Below are 17,849 nucleotides of genomic sequence, written 5' to 3' on the forward strand. Positions count from 1 at the left end.
TATTATAATCATTTTAGAGGTGAGTAAACAGATTTGGAGAGAAAAATTACTAAAGTTCAGACAGGTAGGAAGAAACAGCCTGAAATTCAAAGCAAGGCTGCCTGACTTCAGGACCCACAATCTTAAACAACAGAGTCAAACATCTACAATGTAACTGAGATGTTACATTCACTGATTTTTGGTTTTCTACTCTATTTGATCTAAGCCACCCTTAAAAATGATAACCAATGACACAGTATGGTGGTAAAATCATTATAGCTATTAAAAACTGAAAACATAGAATGTGAAAGTCCCATAAAATAATAATCCATCCTCAAAAGACTGGTTAAGTTTGGGGGTGCCTGTGTGGCTCAGTTGGTTAAGTGTCTGCCCCTAGCTCAGGTCATGATCTCAGGGTTGTGGGATCGAGCCCCGAAGTTGGGCTCCCTGCTCAGCGGGGCATCTTTTCCTCCCTCTTCCTCTGCTCCTCCCCACTGCGCACACGCTCTCTAAAAATAAATAAAATCCTAAAAAAAAATTGGTTAAGTTTGATGTCTACTCTTTTAGATTTGCATATTATGTGTACGTATCTAAATGGCAATGAGCTTTCCTAAAGCATACAGACCTTCTGTCATTTAACTGTTTTCAAAATCACTTAACTTTATCTTGGATACTGTTTCATTCTTCTTAGTGATTATATCCCACTTTATTTAAATTATAGAAATCCAAAATAATTTTTTTAGTATATGTCAGTTTCACTTAGCTATAGTTTTCTTCTTTGATATCTACATTTCATTCTTATTAATGGTTGTTATTCGAGAGGTACTCTTTGCTTGATTTTATGTATCAAATCACATTCTCTAGTTTATCTGAATAATTTATCCTATGAAAATCTGGTTCTTAAAATCTGCAAGGGAAAGACAATATAATTTTATAATATAAATATAAAGAAATATAAATATAAATTTCTTCGATTACAAACTAGGTAAAACAAAACACTAAAACCTTCCAATGTACTATAGACAAAAACTGTTTGAGCTGTGTGAATTTTCTGCAGTGACTATAAAGTAACATAAGCATAAAATCCTTTCGTTTTTGTTTCCAAATAACAGTTTCCATTCTGTTCAGTTAGCTCTTTGGTGGGGCTCCCATATTTTCCTACGGCCCTGATTCAAAGACAGAGCACGCGGATTTCCTTACCCAAGGATTTGAAGACATCGGGGCTAGCATATTTCCCATCAAAGTACACGGTGTTGTTCTGAGAGTCGAAGGCACGGCACATTCTGATAAACACCACCTCTAGAGAACCTAAGCGAGGACAGAAATGGTGTGGATTTTCTTATCGTGGTGAATGTTTGTCTATTGTGAAGGCATTAATGTAGGGACCCCTTTCTGATTCAGCACAGTGGGGCTGCATGCTCTCAGTCACATCAGCTCTCTATATTTAAAGGGGCACAGTTGACTAGCGTAATTTAAGATTTATGCTGAAGCTAACTAAGGCCTGTATTCCTGAAGAGAGACGGGGTTACAAATTACTTCTCTGGCATTCTTCTGTCTTGCAAGAGAGTCTCAGAGTTGCCAGGAAAACGTTATTGATTCATATTTATTAAAACAAACCAAGAAACCAGGGGTGTCCCTTTGAGTTCCACAAATAACGTTCCTAGCAACTTACTGTTACCTCCCGAGGGTCTGGAGTGATAGAAACAAAACTCAGGTGATGGTAAGATGGGGGAATGTGGGTGTCCTTCAAATTAATCATTTCACTCAGAGGAGAAGCAAAATGGAGGGAAGGTTGCCTGCAGATGGCTCAGAAACCTTTAAAAAGGACTCAGTTTCTGCTAAAAGAAACCCGAGTGATTAACACTGGGGGAAAACTGTTCCCAACACCTTCCTTACCAAGCATTTCTCTAATAGGCGGGTGAAAGCAGGTTAGGAAGAGATCGCAAAATTTACTTGCAAAGCACATACCTGCTTTGAGAAGCACAATTTGATCATTTTGACACAGTTCCATAAATCCGTCGATGCGTTTGGCAAACTCCACCACGTACTGTATAGCTTCTGTGATTTTGATGGCACATAACTGCCACATCACCTCCCGCTGCTGTAGAGGAGCAAACGCACATCAACATACATGGTCACCCACAGCCCCAACACAGGTGTCTCAGCTGCCCCTGTTCCGGCAAAGCCTCCTTTGGAAATGGATTCAAAAAGTCTAGAGGGTTAAAAATAAACGTTTGAGTTATAATGATTGCTTCCAAGTCCCTTTCTCGTCTCCTCTGATTCCTCTGTTACCATTTTGGTGGCAAAGGGACAGGGGAAGATGTCACGAGCAGGTGAAAACATGAGTCAGAAAACCAATACATGCCACCGCTTTACCCGTGGGCCTCGGAAAGCAGCAAAGTAGGATCTTCTTTTGAGCCATTATTTTACCTTGGGGAATTTAATACCACTTTCCTGGGGATAAGGAAGAGAAGGGGAGTCAATTACATTTATTGTGCACCTGCTTCAAGCTAGATGCTGTATGACATCCTTGTCTTGTTTCATTTTCCCATTTTCCATAAATGGACACAAATTCTCTTAGCGGTTTCAGAGCTAGGAGGTGTTGGAGCTGGGATGCAAATCCCAGCATTTCTGACTCTGAACCCCATCTCACGTGCCTGGCTGTTTCTTACTGCTTTCTGGTTTCCCTTTCTAACAACACTGGCTGGCTGCTGGTGTTACCTGCTATCTCAAAGGCAAATAAAGTGATGTGTTGCTATTCCCCAGCCTGTCTTGTTTAATTGCTTTTATATACCCACTCTTTAATTTAGTTATAGGGGGACACGGATCTGTTACATCGCTCACTTGTTCCCCCAAGCTTACTTTAAGACTGTTTCCACCAATATGATGAGGTGAAGGAACCACTGAGTTAGGGGCCAGGAGTCATGGTCTGGTCCTGATATTTTCACTCTCCTGCCAGACGCCAAGGGATGCTAATTTCCTCATATGTAAAATGAAGGGGAGGATTAGTCTGCATAATCTCTGTCCCCCCTCCTAGGCCTACATCTTTATAATTATTGGGGAAAACCACAGCATTTCCCTTTACCAAGGCAGAACAGGTAATTGAAACTTCCCCTTCTCCAGCCCTGCCCTCCCATTCTGACGGCTTGTTGAGCAGCGTGTAGAGAAAAAGGCAAGTAGCGGCACCCTTTGTCAGCCTTGCATTGCTAGGTTCAGACTGGAGTTATGATAATAGCTTCCAAACCTTTTTCTGTACACACTCTCTGAACCTCTGGAAACAGGAGGCTGAGATTATTTTACATTCAACTTCCAGACCTTGAAATCAGGACAACTCTCAATTCATTCAGGCTTTTGGACACTGCTTCCTCCAGCCCCCATTGCCAAGTGATAGGAGATACGTGTATATAATCACAGGTACAAGAGAATTTGTTACTGTATTGCTGGAATTTCACACACTTGCACCTCAGTAAGACAAAGCCCCAACCCCAAGTATATGATCATCTCCAGAAGAAAGATTTTAAACAGAAATCTGATACCCGAATACAGACGTCCTGCATAAACACCCTTCCCACTGTTGCCTCAATCCTGGGTAAAAATCTTCAGAGTATGTACCTTGTTTTGGTAGCTCTCGATCTCCTCCTGCAGAAAGGTCTGCCACGTTATCTGCTGGAGCTCTTCTCTCAAGTATTGGCAAGTTTCCAGGTGTGATTTAGATATATTCTGTGCAAGGTGTTCTAAGGAGAAAACAGGAGGTCATAAACATGAAAAGCCAAGCTCTTCTCCGGATAATCAGGGTTTTCCCTGCTTAATCTTTGGTTTAAAAAGTAGCAAGTACAAAGAAACATGCTGAACCAGTTTTAATTATCTTTACATTTTTAAATAAGCAATTTGGAACTATTCTGTATTTTGGCACATGAAGATGAAGGACAGGCAAAGCCAAATACTTAGAATTAAGTCTTGGTGACTTCAAAGACCCTCCTGACCTTGACCTTCTTCTGTGGCTTTACACCAATGTGTGGGAATGAAAAATTATTAGCCTGGGCAGGTGTGGGAAATGACCAACGCAGCCTCTTCTTGGCATTTTGACGAAGACACACCTGCTGTGTACATTGACTTGGGGAGGATTACTCTTGAAAACTTAGGAAATGGTATGCTTTTGTGAAAACAACTACTTATTTCTTTTATTTTTCCAGCAAATAGCACAAGAAGCATTACTGAGGGCCTACTATGTCACTCTGTATAGGGTGGTGATTAAGAGATGGACTCTGGCACTATATGGCCTGTGTTTGAAACTCAGCTCTTGTATCTACTAGCTGTATGATCTTGGGTAAGTTACTCAACCTCTCTGTGCTTTGGTTTCCTCATTTGCAAAATGAGGAAAACAGTACCTACTTCATAGGGCTTGTGAGAATTAAATGAGTTGAGCACTTAGAACAGGGAGGGTTACCTAGTATGCACTATATAAACATTTGTTCTTATTATACTGGAGTGTAGGTGGTTTGAGGATATTAAAACAAATAGATGCCAAAGAAGTTTCTCTAGGAACTTATAATCTGGGGAACATGTATGGACATGTTGAAAGGACAATTCAAGACATTAGACAATAATGCATCAAGTTGAATTATATCAGAAGAGAAAAAGAGAGAGAGAGAGAAAGAACGGGTCCTGCCACGGAAGGGAGAGACGAGGGGTATTAGGGGATGCTTTTTGGCAGGAGAGGAACATTTGAAGTGGACCCTGAAGGAAGGGGAGGATTTGGCAGGCAGAGGCCAGCAGTGTGAAGAGGTGAGCCAGTTCCACATTGGAGGGGCGACAGATGAAGGAGCCAATAATGGCATTTACAGGGGACAGGCAGATGTGATAAAAGTGATAGTATCAAGACAGAAACATGAGTAGGTCAGAGTCCACATTCTGGAGAATCACGAATATTAGGATTAAGGGTTTGGACCTGCTTAACGAAAGGAGTCAGTGGAATTCTCCAGGGGAGCTGACACGCGGAAGGCTGTATCCAGGGAAACAGAACAAGCAGTCTTGTGATTGGTGGATTGGAGCAGAGGCCGGTGCTGGAGGCACCAATGAAAGGCCGCTGTAATCCACATGGGCGGGACTAAGCACTTTGGGTAAATTGGTGATAAACGTTATGGCAGGGAAGGACGATGGAAGTATTTTAAGGGAACGGACAAGATTCCATGAATATGAAACCATACCCCAAAGGGATCTCCTTCCAGGGTCTTGATGATATACCAGGAAAGCCTTTTCAAAGAATGGTAGTAAGAGGGTCTGTTTGGAAATTTGTCACTGCTTTCAGCAAACAGCATCAGACTTGTTTGTGTGAAAAGAGTGGGTTCACCTAAATGAAGCTTAAACAAGAGTCTCCTTAGAGACACTGAAACACAATAAATCTTAACAGGCCTATTTGGCAACACACAGATATGAACATAACATAAATAAATACCAGGAAAATAAAGCATAAACAGAAGGGAAAAAATTAAAGGAAAGAAACAGAGAGACAATGACCAAAAGAGGGAGAAGACAGTAATTTATGTGTCTTAGAATCAGTGATGCTTGTGAAGGGAAGAGGGGAGTAAAGACAAAAACAATGAGTCAGAAACAAGAAAAAAAAATTGTATAAACTAATTTTTGCAGATACGAAAAAAATGAAGATGAAGTGTTTGCACGGAAGCTGGGGGAATCCTATGAAGTGATGAATGGGAAGAAGCTCATGGTATTCCCTTCCAGATCATGTTTCTTTTCCCGTTAATATGGGTCAGCATCTTGCTTTACCTCACCCTAAAAATTGTTCCCACCCATCCCTACCTATTTGAGCCCAGCATTCGGAAGTCTGACAAGGAATGGCGTAATGTACATGTCGAACCAGTAGAGGGCAGTGGCTGCATTCTCACCAACTGCCTTTACAATTCACAGTTGATTTGGCAAGTGTCAAGATTTCAGACACTTTACTATTTTTAAATCTCCATTTCAGCAAAGGACAATACGGTCAGACTGAGTAAAAGTTAAGTTAGCGTGGTCTCTTAGAGAAACACTCTGGAATAGTGAAATACCGTGCAACTAGGAGTTAGGAGACCTGGTTTCTGGTTTGCACTCAGCAGATAAATTCACTTTGTGATGGACAAATCAGTTCACCTTCCCAACCATGATTGTTTCTTCAACACGGCTAAGGTCTAGGTACTTCAGATGGAAAATCCTGACTTCTGAGTTAGTCACAGATTTTCACAGTGGGAAGGAACTTTGGACATCTGGTCCGACCTCTCCTCAGTTTACAGATAATAACACCATTAATAATGATGATAATATTTAATAGCATTTACTATGTGCTAGCCCCATATAACTTATATATACACATATATTCTGAATATGTATATTTTCTTCATCTTCATAACAATCATGGGAGGAAAGCGCTGGTATTATCTCCCTTTTACAGATGATGAACCCAAGTGAGGTTAAGTGACTTTTCCAAGGTATCATAGCAGACGAGTGGCAAGTGATTCAAACATACATAATTTGGGGCCAGTCTGTGCTTAATCATTATATTCTATAAGTAGGGAAACTGAAGCTTGCAAGGTACATGACTTACAATGGGTTGTACAACCTATAGCAAACCTAGGACCACAAAACATATAAGCTGTCTTCTTGACTAGTCCTTTGTCCAGTAATCAGGTGACTCTTCTGCACAAGGCTTTAGTTATCAATTATAGTGACACACGCAGTTAGTTTTTTTTTTTTTTTTAAGTGAACCTAGGTTGTTTATCTGGAACGTATAATTCAGGTACTAATTGTACCTCAAGGGCAAAATCTCCTAGCCAGGAATGCAGATGTATTTCCACTAAACGTAATAGATTGTAGATACTATTATTGAAAGAGAAAATTGAGGTTAGGATATGTCAATTTATAATTTATTTTCCAACTGTATAACTGGTTTCATTGGTTTAAAATCTGATGACAAAATTTTGCCTAAAATGAAGTCAAGGGTGTTAGTTAAAAAGATAGTAAGACTGGAATCACTATATTGTACACCTGAAACTAATAAAACTCTGTATGTTAACTAGACTGGAATTGGAAAAAAAAAAAAAAAGATAGCAGGATTTGAGGCCCCAAAGGAAATATCAGAGAACCCCAGATAGCTTTGAAGAAGGAACAGCAGTCTTTGGCCACTTCTATGTTGCTCAGCTCCTCCAAATATTTTGTACAGGTAAATGGGAAAGAAAATTAGAGCCCAGTTATATTCTTTTCAGACAAATTCTTATTTAGTTTTGGGTTTGGGGCTAATCCTAGTGATGAATTAATTTTACTGATCTTGGAAAATGCCACAAGACACGTGAAAAGCCCCCAATTCAGGAGAGCATGGAGAACATTTGAGGGCACAGGGCTCCCAGACTGTAGCGGGAGGTAACAGTTGTGGAAGACACTGACCAGGGGGCCCAGGGGGCACTGGTTTCGCCATTTCAGGCCCCATTCAGGTATTAGTGCACATTTAGCCGAAGGGCCATATTTAAGGGCAACACTTTGGCTAAGCCCCATGGCTTTATTTTAGGGCTGAACGTTTGACAAGCAAACAGGACAGATCTGCTAGTATTTATGATAAGGTGGAAGCAAACTGAAAGTGAGCCAGGTCATTTTTCATGATATCATGTCAGCTTTCAATCAAATCCTTACTCATTTCTGAAAATTTTACTTTCATTACAGTTCTGCTTAAGTCGCAGCCAACCAAGATTTCACGACAAAAACGGAAGGTTTTTGTTCTAGTTCAAGAAAAAAATATCAAACCTACCTCTGCTCAGCTTGGCTTCTAGTTCAGAGGTTCCTCTGTTAATCAAAAGAGCTACAATCCACCTTTAATGCTGTTCAGTGGTTAAAGACCACGCTTAAAATGTCCCTGCTCTTGAGGATTTAAATTTAGACCCATAAAGAGGTGCTTGTGTAAAAACCGTAAAGAACATTCAATTTGTTCTATTTGGAGAAAGATTTTACTGGAAATATAAATTTCACTTAAAAATGTTTTATGGGGTACAGAGGTGGAGAAACCATCTAAAGAACACAACCGTTATTTCTGTGAACTAAGGATGTCTGTGCTCAAGTCAGAACCTGCTGGTTCTTTTCCATCTGAAGTCTTCATTCTCTCCTCGTGTTAAGTTAGTCACCTCCACATCGACTAATTGAAATATCCCAAAGGATTATAACCCTGTGTGAGGAGTCACGGGGAGGAGCACATCAAATTCTAAAACTGCAAACTTTCTTATCCAAGTTTCGCTAATATAGTGTTGTACCTAAAAATCGATTAAATGTTACAACAGGGGTTGTTAACACAACTTCCTCGAAATGGCAAGTCTTCCAGTGTCTGTGTTTTCAACATTTCTAGGTCACACCTCCCAAAAAGCAACAATGTCACACAGGATTAAGGAGATGACAAGTTTGTTTGTTTTTGCATGGTGAGTTTTCTATGAAATGTATCAGTTTTGTCCCCAATATCCATCACCAAACCATTTTGGCAAATAAAGAGGCCAATTTCCCTTTAACATTCATAGAGTACCTCAGGGCTGCAAAACCTAGATGCCTACAGGAGCTGGGCAGCGATATAAAATGGGAAAACATGTCAAGGTGTTAGGGCCTTACTGGTACCAACTGGTTATTGCCATTCACCAACGCTGGTCCAGTATAACTAGGTCATTTTCTCCCCTCTCACAAGAAGCTGAAAAATCTGAACTTTGAGGTAGGATTGTCTAGGTTTAAAACTTTAGCAACCAGTTCAAAAATTTTTAAAACTCTGTGCAGGTCAAAAAAAAAATGTGTATGGCCCAAGCACAGTGTGTGGGCTTCCATTTTTATGACTTCAGGTGTAAAGCAACACCTGGATCATAACTAAAGGAAATGATGAACAGAGTTAATGGGGCCATCCCCCGAGTTTATAGTTTCTGTGGCATTTAAAGACAGCTTCAATGCTGCCCCATCTCTGATATGGACAGGTCAACGTGTTTCCTGGATATGCGAAGGGAAACAGTGGACGATCAAAAGCAAGGGGGCAGGGTGGAACTTCGAAGGGGTCCAAATGGTAGAGGTGAATTGCTCTCCTAGTATCATTTTAAGAACATAACTCATTAAGGGAAAGTCAAACACCCCCCATTTACTTGAAAGGGCACGAGTAACACGTCGCAACGGACACACGGAGGCCATTACCTAATTCTGCCATGGACACAGTTGGGGAAGTCTCTCCATTGGTGAACGAACAGTAGGGAAAGAAGCCTGATGCTGGTGTGTAGTCACATATTGGTTCTGGTTTGATTCCATTGATATCAAGACCTGACTGGTCTGGGGAAGGCTGTATGTCCAGGTAGAAGCTGCTGACGGCCGAGTCTGCCTTGCTGCCCTCCGGGGTGTGCCCGTCGATGTAGCTGCTGAGGTCCTCGTGAAGCTCGGTGAGCCCGTTGGCTGAGATGCTGTAGGTGGGAGTCAGCGGCTCAGCTTCTCCAGGCTGCTGTGGGGGGTCTCGCTGCTGCTGCTGCATCCGGTGTTTTTGTACTTCTGCGTACAAGCTGTCTCTTTGCTTTTTTGACATCCGGCCAAATTTTACAGCTGGAAGAGAAAAGCCAGACCACACCATAGACAATATGCTTCTCTTTGTTATTCTCTCCAGCATGCATTGGGGGTTCCTTTTAAGTCTCAGACAATCTCCATCAAAAACCACATTGCCACAAAAATAAGGACATGATCCAGAGGTGAAAACGGTCCCACCCCACACAGGCTTGCTCCACATCCCAGAGGAGCTACGTTTCAGAAACAGACCTGGGACTGGTGGAAGGGCAATGACCACGTCTGTCCTCCTGCTGTCACATAACCCGACGCTCAGTGGGAACCGCTCATGTGTGACTTGATGGGCTTGCTCATTCTCCGCCCATGCCGCTTGCCTCGACCACCTCTTTCTCTTCCCAGGGTTCAGACCGATGTGCAGGGATGCAGACTCACAGGGGTACATCGAGGCACAAGCAGCTGAACCTCAACTTTTATTCATCTCACTCATTCATTCACTTATTCCTTCCCAATCAAACAGCTGAAGCTGGGGCTTTGCTGTGAGACCTCAACAATGAGGCTTCTTTGCAATTTCCTGACTTATATCTCTGAGTCTACCTGACCTAAGAAGCCCCCCTCTCCTCCTCCTGGATCACGGTGACCCCCGTGGAACCCTTGGGCCCACCTTTAAGTGACCTTCTGCTCTTTTCATTTACCCTCAAGTAAAAAGAGTATCAGAATTTTGAGAAGGGCAAACACTGTGTAAGATCCCTGTTGGGCAAATTTGTGTTTGCAATGTTTCTCCCTGGGATGTGTTCCCATATTTAAAGTGAACAATGAGTGTAGTATCTTTCCTGTTCATTCAGAATCCCAAATGATCTCTCCTAAAACACTGGATAATTGATAAAAGAACCTTATGATTTCCTGGTCCGAACTCTCCCACTAACCCATTTTCTCTCAGCCCGATTCTGGGTATGCAGAGAAAGCCTCTGCTGGAGGGACTAAGACCTCCTAACTGATTGTGGTTACACTGATACCTGACCGGGTGGTTGAAGTCAGCCATTTGACCGTCACTGTAATTCTATGAGTCTAAGGGTAGGAAGCAAGAGACATGGAAGTTAAGTTGGGAACCAGGGACAACCACCTGGGTCAGCTGGCAGATTTGTTTCCTGCCAAGGAGGACGTGCTGTCCCTTCATACACAGGAAACAAGTGAGTGGGATCCGGGTCAATTTCCAGTTTCCACGGCTCAGGTAACAAACTTGGGGCTGGTTAGGCAGCAATCAGGCTGCTCTGAGCTCTGGGTTTCAGGCCTGTCATTGTACAAGCCCCGACATTCACATCAAGGCCATAACATGTGTTGCTACCTCTGTGCAAAATTTCCAAGAGGTATACTGAAGGTATATATATAGTTTTTCTTTTAAAGAATACTCCAGAACACCCAAAGGGATTAATAGCCATAGGTGAAACTCATTCTGCTGTGACTCTGAACTGTGTTTCAATTTTTGCCTTAATATTAACAAGAGTAATTATACTATCCTCTAAGTGAAACGAAAGGATCAGTTCTTGAGAAAATGCACACACAACCTGTGATCTTAGCTTACAAGTTCACAAGAGATATGCCTGACCTTGTTAGTTTAGTGTCACTGAAAGATGAAATCTGCAGAGCTGCATATCACAGGAATTTCTGTGTATATAAGTTCTGTGACTTGCATCTTCCAATGTCCCAAACTTTATTTTTGTGCCTACGTATTCTTAGTGGCCATCCTGTGCGTTGCTACCGACGTATACCACAACTCGTGCCTGGGCTGGTCTGCGGGCCCCAAGAACATCTGATTATGGGGAAGGCAGGCTTTCTGAATGCCTGCCCAGCATTCCGAAATATTTTCCACAGGCAGGAATTCCATTGGAAGAGATGTTTCCTTCAAGGGGATCTCTTAAGAGAGCCAGCCAGCCGGTATGTTCGTAAAAGTCCTTAAAATGTACCCGCAATACTTTCTGCCCAGTTTCCTTGTATAAGAATAACTGTCTTGAAATCTGGTGTTGATTATTCAATGCACTTAAGATAGTGTTCCAGGAAGATCTTGAAATGTTTTGCAATTGAGTGATAGATGGACTCTATTTCTTAAAACAGCTTCTTTTAAGGAAAAGAACATTTGTCATTGAGCCATGCTTTGCACTGTTTTCACACATTCTGTATGTACAAATACATGACTCTTTCTTTTGTTTTGAGACATATTTTGATTTGCCATTTGATTTCTTATTTGGTTTACTGCTTATGCAGTAGTGTGTTGTATAGTTTTTATGTATTAAATATTTAATATTTACATTATAGATTTTCCAGCTTTGTTTTAATGTTGATCTTTAGTTTTGTACCATTGTGGTTGGAAAATATACTTGGTGCGATTTAAATTTGTGATATTTGTTTGTCTCTTTTTATGTGACTTAACCAGGGGATTCTTCTGTGTGTACTTGAAGAAAATGTGTATTCTATTTTTCTTGGATGGAATGTCTTAATGTGTATCCTACAGAACCATATATTCTGAAGTATGCCCTAAGTAAAAAATGTTCTTGTTGGAAAAAGAAATAATAACTTTAACTGAGGGTACTCTTTTAAAATAAAGCATAGCAGAGAGGAGGGTCGGGGGATGGGTGAAACAGTTGATGGGGATCAAGGAGTATATGGAAATGTTAAATCACCATATTATACACCTGAAATTAATATAACACTGTATGTTTAACTACACTGGATTTAAAATTTAAAAACTTAATTAAAAATTTTTTAAAAAACCCCAAATATATGACTTTGGATTTGTGATTCAAAATATCCAGTTAATATAGAAGCTAATTCATTCCAACTGCCAATAAGCTTTACTAGTTAGTGTAAAGCACTAGCAATTAGCCTTAACCATTAGCTCTGGCTTGTGCTTCTTACTGGGGAAAATGCCTATAAGAGGTATATTTATTAAGGCCCTCAGATGACAGGTACCTTCAATCACCTTCAATCAATTCATCAACCTGTAATGTCTTGAATGCCTAAAATCGGAAGGTGTTTTGACCACACAGATGCTTTTCCTCCATGTCACCCTCACCCCCAGCGGACCCCCAGTGGATTACGGAGGAGGAAGTAACCGGTTTCGTGGCACCCACAAGGCCTCCAGAGGAGGTGGGGTGGAGTGGGGGAGGGGCAGATCTGGGTCCAGGGCTCAGAAGGCCCCTTCACAAGCCCATGCTACTGTACAACTGAAACTATGAGTGCTCACCATCTCGAGACATCCCTACGGCAAGGCATTTCTGTAATCGACAGTGTTGGCAGCGGTTTCTACTGGTTCGATCAATCAAACAGTTCTTCTGACGAGGACAGGAGTAGGTGGCATTGCTTTGCTGACTTCTCCTGAAAAAGCCCTGTGATTCAGTTATAAGACAGAAAACAGATTAGTGTCAGTTTGAGCCATATGATACTAAAGACAGTATACTAAGCACTGAACGGCATTAATGTTTAACGGGGAATTAAAGTTATAGCAGATCATCTAGGAGACCATTAATGACATTAAAGTCACTTCTTTTTCTTGGGTAAAATTGATCCCTAGACCCTAATCCCTTGTCCCTTACACATGTGAAACTTTAACTCCAACAGATGGCTGCCTATGTGATCAGGCCCTGTTCTTGGCTTCTCATGACCAAACTGTGTGCTTGATGGATCGGTACAAAGGCACTTATCTTTAACCTTTATCTCCAAAATATTTTTAGTGGAATAAACACAAAACACTTCTCTGAGATGTCCAGAGACAAGGAAAATGCTGTCTCATTGTAACTCATGGTAGCTACAATCCTGCTATCCTGGGTTATCTCTGCTAGCGCACTGAACTCTACCACACTCTAGGCATCTTGCATTCCCTAAGATAGAATCTCCTGCCCTAAGAACTTAAATGATACTTGGATGGATTATCTTGGTAGAGAAGTCAGAATGGGAATACTCCTCAACCCTTGAGAGTTTGGAAATACCAGGTGTTCAGAATCATGGCCTTTATTTAACAAATCCAATCCCATGGTCATCGAGTTCCATTTACTTGCCTTTTTTAAAAAATTGATTTATTTATTTGAGAGAAAGAGAGAGTGAGCAAGCATGAGTGGGAGGGGCAGAGGGAGAGGGAGAGACAATCTCCCTGCTGAGCATGGAGTCCGACTCGGGGCTCGATCCCAGGACCCATGAGATCATGACCTGAGCTGAGACCAAGAGTCTGACGCTTAACCAACTGAGCTATCCAGGCACCCCCCCACTTACTTGTTAAGCACTGTTTTGGGAATGAGAGGGTGTGCAAAGATGCCTAAGGAGCTACTGACTTCAAGAATTTAATTTATTCATCCACTTATTCATTCATTCACTCTTGCTAACTTCTTGAGCTGGATCCTTACTACATCATTCATTTTCTGTGTTCATTCTTTTCCTAAAGCTGCACATTTTCCTTTTGGTTATCTTTTAGAATAAGTTTTGCCATGTAGTATTTGCATTACCATTCATTTGAAAACATGCTCTAATTTTCAATAGATTTCTTCTTTAATACATTATTTAGAAGCACATTTCTTAATTTCCAAACATATGGGGGGTTGACTGTCTTATTGTTGACTTATCTCTTAGTGGTTTTGCAAGCTAGGAAGGTGCTGAAGAAAAGGAAGGTAACCAAAGTCCTTTGCATGATGCAGGGCCATGAAGGGTCCAAAAGAACATTATTGCCTTCAAATCCTTAATGGTAAAGATTGTAACAGGACCCCAGTAAAGGGGACACCAGTGGAGAGAGAAGAAGTAAAGTCCTGAAGAACTGACAGAGTAGCAGGCACCCTGACAAAGGTACTTTCTCACCAAAATATTTTTCTGGAGATCAACTTGGCAGTTGTATCAAAATCCTTAAAAATATGTCTATTTATTGAATCAATAATTATCCTTTAGGGAATATATTTTAAAGGAATATAAGACTATAAAGACTTATCTACAAGGATGTTCACCATAAGTATAGTCTGAAATATAAAAATAATTTGGAAAGATGCTAAATGTCCTACATTAATGAGTTGCAAGAGTCATATTGGATATCCACATATTCAGAAACCAGTAAAAATGGTATTTCAGAAATATAATTATTGACATAAAACGGTGATAAAAATAAACATCTTTCTGTTTATCTGTGCTTTCTGATTTTTCTACAGCATGTAGGTGGAAAGGAATGTGAATTACATGGGAAGAGCAATCTAGTATATCTGCTTTCTTTTGTGATGAGTTGGTGACTGTGGGTTAAGTCAATGGTAATGATGGATATGACATCAGTTTCCACCTCTTTGTTCTGGAAGCCAACCTAGAATGGGAGGGGGCAGGGCACTGACCTATCATACACTCTTGGCTGTCTGTCGAACTACTCACCAGCCTAAACATGGGCAGGGCTGGTGGCCCAGGGTCTCAGACTGTGTGATGTGCTTTGAATCTCCCTTATATTAAGTCTGGCCTCTTCTGTGAAGCAATCTTACTTTTCTCAAAATATCTAAAGCTGTGGGCTTTTTGTTTGTTTGGGGTGTTTTTTTCCTCTATGAAATGAAAGTGAGAAGAAGTAAAGCTTTCTTTGGAGCTTAATGAAGAGAATTCAAGAAGATAAAAATGGTAACAGAGGCAGATAATCCTTAGAAAGAGATACAAAGAGGTCATGGGTTTAGGTATTCAGTTTGTCTGAGATTTGTAATCTCTGTCAAAGCTGAAAGGTGTCTGTTTCTTGAGACTCTGCCTTTCTTCAGACCCTCCGTGTTTGCTATCACTACAGGTGCCAAGGATCAGGAATTACTTGCTTTTCCTTTAGTTGAGGCTGAATTTTGCTGGCTTCACAATGAAGCTTGCTCCATTTTGTTCTATGATTATCAAATATGGGGAATGTCTGAGTGATCTCCTCTTATTTGAATGGACTGCCAGGCTATCTCCCGACCCCTCACCTGTAGACCGAATCACAGCATCTGTCACCTTTCCTCCTAGGTTCTTTCCCCCCATTAAGAATTTCTTCTCAGAATCCTCTCCGGTTTTTCCACTTCCTTCAAAAATATGAAATCCAGAACTAGATACAGCTCTTGAATAATGGCTGGGTCATTAACAAAAAAGATGCTACTTTTTAGTTTCCACTTATAACATCAACCACCACTAATGAGTTCCAGGACGCTGGCATAGAAGCCATATAAAATCATCAGTTTAGAGATGCCTGGGTGGCTCAGTCGGTTAAGCGTCTGCCTTTGGCTCAGGTCATGATCCCAGGGTTCTGGGATCGAGTCCCACATCGGGCTCCTTGCTCAGCGGGAAGCCTGCTCTCCCTCAGCCTGCCGCTCTCTCTCTCTCTCTCTCTGGCAAATAAATTAAACAAAATCTTAAAAAAAAAACAAAACAAAACACCAGTCAGTTTGCTCTACTACCAGGGAATGCTGAGAAGGCATGATGATGACGATGATAATGATGACAGAGAAATTTTTAATTAGTGCTTGTATTAATCATATATTTTTATTCCATATTTTTGATGCTTTGATCTCTTGGGTCCTTGTGACCCAGGAGAGATTATATTTCCCAGGGCTTGCTAATTCTTAGAGATTGCAAACAACTTGCCTGGGAGCACACTTTTCACAGGCAAACCAACTAATCCAGAGCCCATATACCCAACTACCTCCTCTATGAGGCTCTCACACTCTGAGCCACTCCTGTCCCCTGCCCATTTTATCCCAGGACCAGGTACCAGGCAACTACGATGGCCCTAGACTCCAGGGCTGGCTAAAACTAGTCAACCTTAAATCTGCTTACCCTGCCTTGCCCATTCCTTACTAAGGGAAGTCACAACAAAGTCTCCTATGCATATTTTCCCCTTCTCTCTACCTAACTGATCCCGCTGCTTCCCACTGTGGCCCTTCCTGTTTCTAGGGACCTGTGAGCATAAAGCCTTCTTCCTTCATGACATTTTTGTGTCTGTGTGTCTTGCCTACCTGATTAAAACTAATCCCAGGTATCGTTAAAACAGTGCTTACTATGTGTCAGGTGCCCCTGTGCTTTATGTGGATGATATCCTGTAATTCTAAAGTATGAGGAAGGTACTACCATTTCCTTCGTTTTTGGTACAGTGACCTTCTCAGAGCCCCACCTCTAGCATGGGGTAAAGGCAGGATATGAATTCATGGGCTTAATTCTAGAACGCACACTTTTATCCTTTTTATTTTTCTGCTGCCCTTGCGTGTCAAAAGGATTCCCACTTGGTTGTTCTCAGAGAGGGCAACCATTAAATTAGACAAAGAGACAGGTATGAATAAAGTAGCAAGACTGATCTGCTCTGAAATTGCTGTTTTCCTTCAGGTTAGCCCTGTTAGCAGGCCTAAAAGGCCACTGCCCAGATATTTTACAGATTCTTCTCCTACAGCCTGATGTGGGCTGGAGTCACATGAGAAAACCGGTCTCATGAGCTCACCGTTTTCCCTCATCTCTGACCAGAGCCATTAGGTCTCCTTTTATTCACCTTATTTATTTCTAATTTATTTGGGTTCACTTGGAAAACAAATAAAACAGTAACAACAACAACAAACTTCCGTCAAGGACACAGCATCACTAAAGACCTCTATCATGAGAGGTGTCTGAGTAATTATGCCATAAATTGCAAGGCAAATCCATGAAGCATTCCACATGGGCTTTGAGCACCGAGGCTGGAACTAAGGTCTGGCTTCCATGCTGTCAACTTGGAAGAGACCTATACTTCTTTAGATGGCTCAGCTTTGAAGGGTTTGGGGAAAGTAGGTGAGCAAATAGACACACCTTGCTCTTCACAACACCATTTATTCTATACTGAGTCAGCTGAGCAAGTGCCTGCTGAAAGTTCTGGGAGCGGCCAAGATCCAGAGAAGAGATCCTGCTTTTGGACTGAGGCAACAGAGTCATGCCCACAAGGAGAGTTATCACATACCATGTGGGATGGGTCAAGTGGGGTTATAAGGTGAGAGCTATGAAGGGGGAGAGAGAGAGAGGGTAAGCCTGTGTGACTCACATAAACCCTGAACTTTACATTTCAGACAGAATGAGGGCTTGGTCTTCCTTCTCTCTCTCTCTTTTGTTCTTTCTCTTCATTTCGGCATTCCTGGTGATTTCTCAGGGGCTTAAGGATTTGGGAAGTTAAACTAAAATACTTAAGGCTAATGAACACATTAAGAGGGAGGAGGATTAGAGGAGCAAGAAGGATGAGGAAGAAAGGTAGAAAATATGGTAGGTATCTTCCCACCTAAAGGTAAACATATACTCATAAATGCAGAAGCAGGATCTCTACTGACTGGGGAGCAATCCTGAAAAGGGTCCCA

At 41.5% G+C, this 17,849-nt stretch overlaps 1 protein-coding gene across 3 annotated transcripts in view; it reads right to left on the bottom strand.

Moving 5' to 3' along the window:
* Positions 1–17,849, bottom strand: part of RORA (RAR related orphan receptor A) — a 707,812-nt gene that overhangs the window by 12,490 nt on the left and 677,473 nt on the right. For all 3 annotated transcript variants that reach the window (XM_073877103.1, XM_073877104.1, XM_025883747.2), the window contains 5 exons: positions 12,764–12,905; positions 9,172–9,567; positions 3,592–3,713; positions 1,948–2,080; positions 1,180–1,287 (listed from right to left, as the gene is read on the bottom strand). In XM_073877103.1, coding sequence (XP_073733204.1) covers positions 1,180–1,287; positions 1,948–2,080; positions 3,592–3,713; positions 9,172–9,567; positions 12,764–12,905 — 901 coding nt within the window. The remainder of the gene's footprint in view (positions 1–1,179; positions 1,288–1,947; positions 2,081–3,591; positions 3,714–9,171; positions 9,568–12,763; positions 12,906–17,849) is intronic.

The sequence above is a fragment of the Callorhinus ursinus genome, unplaced genomic scaffold (genome assembly GCF_003265705.2).
Source record: "Callorhinus ursinus isolate GAN/ISIS: 27379988/994484 unplaced genomic scaffold, GSC_fseal_2.0 scaffold25, whole genome shotgun sequence".
NCBI lineage: Eukaryota > Metazoa > Chordata > Mammalia > Carnivora > Otariidae > Callorhinus > Callorhinus ursinus.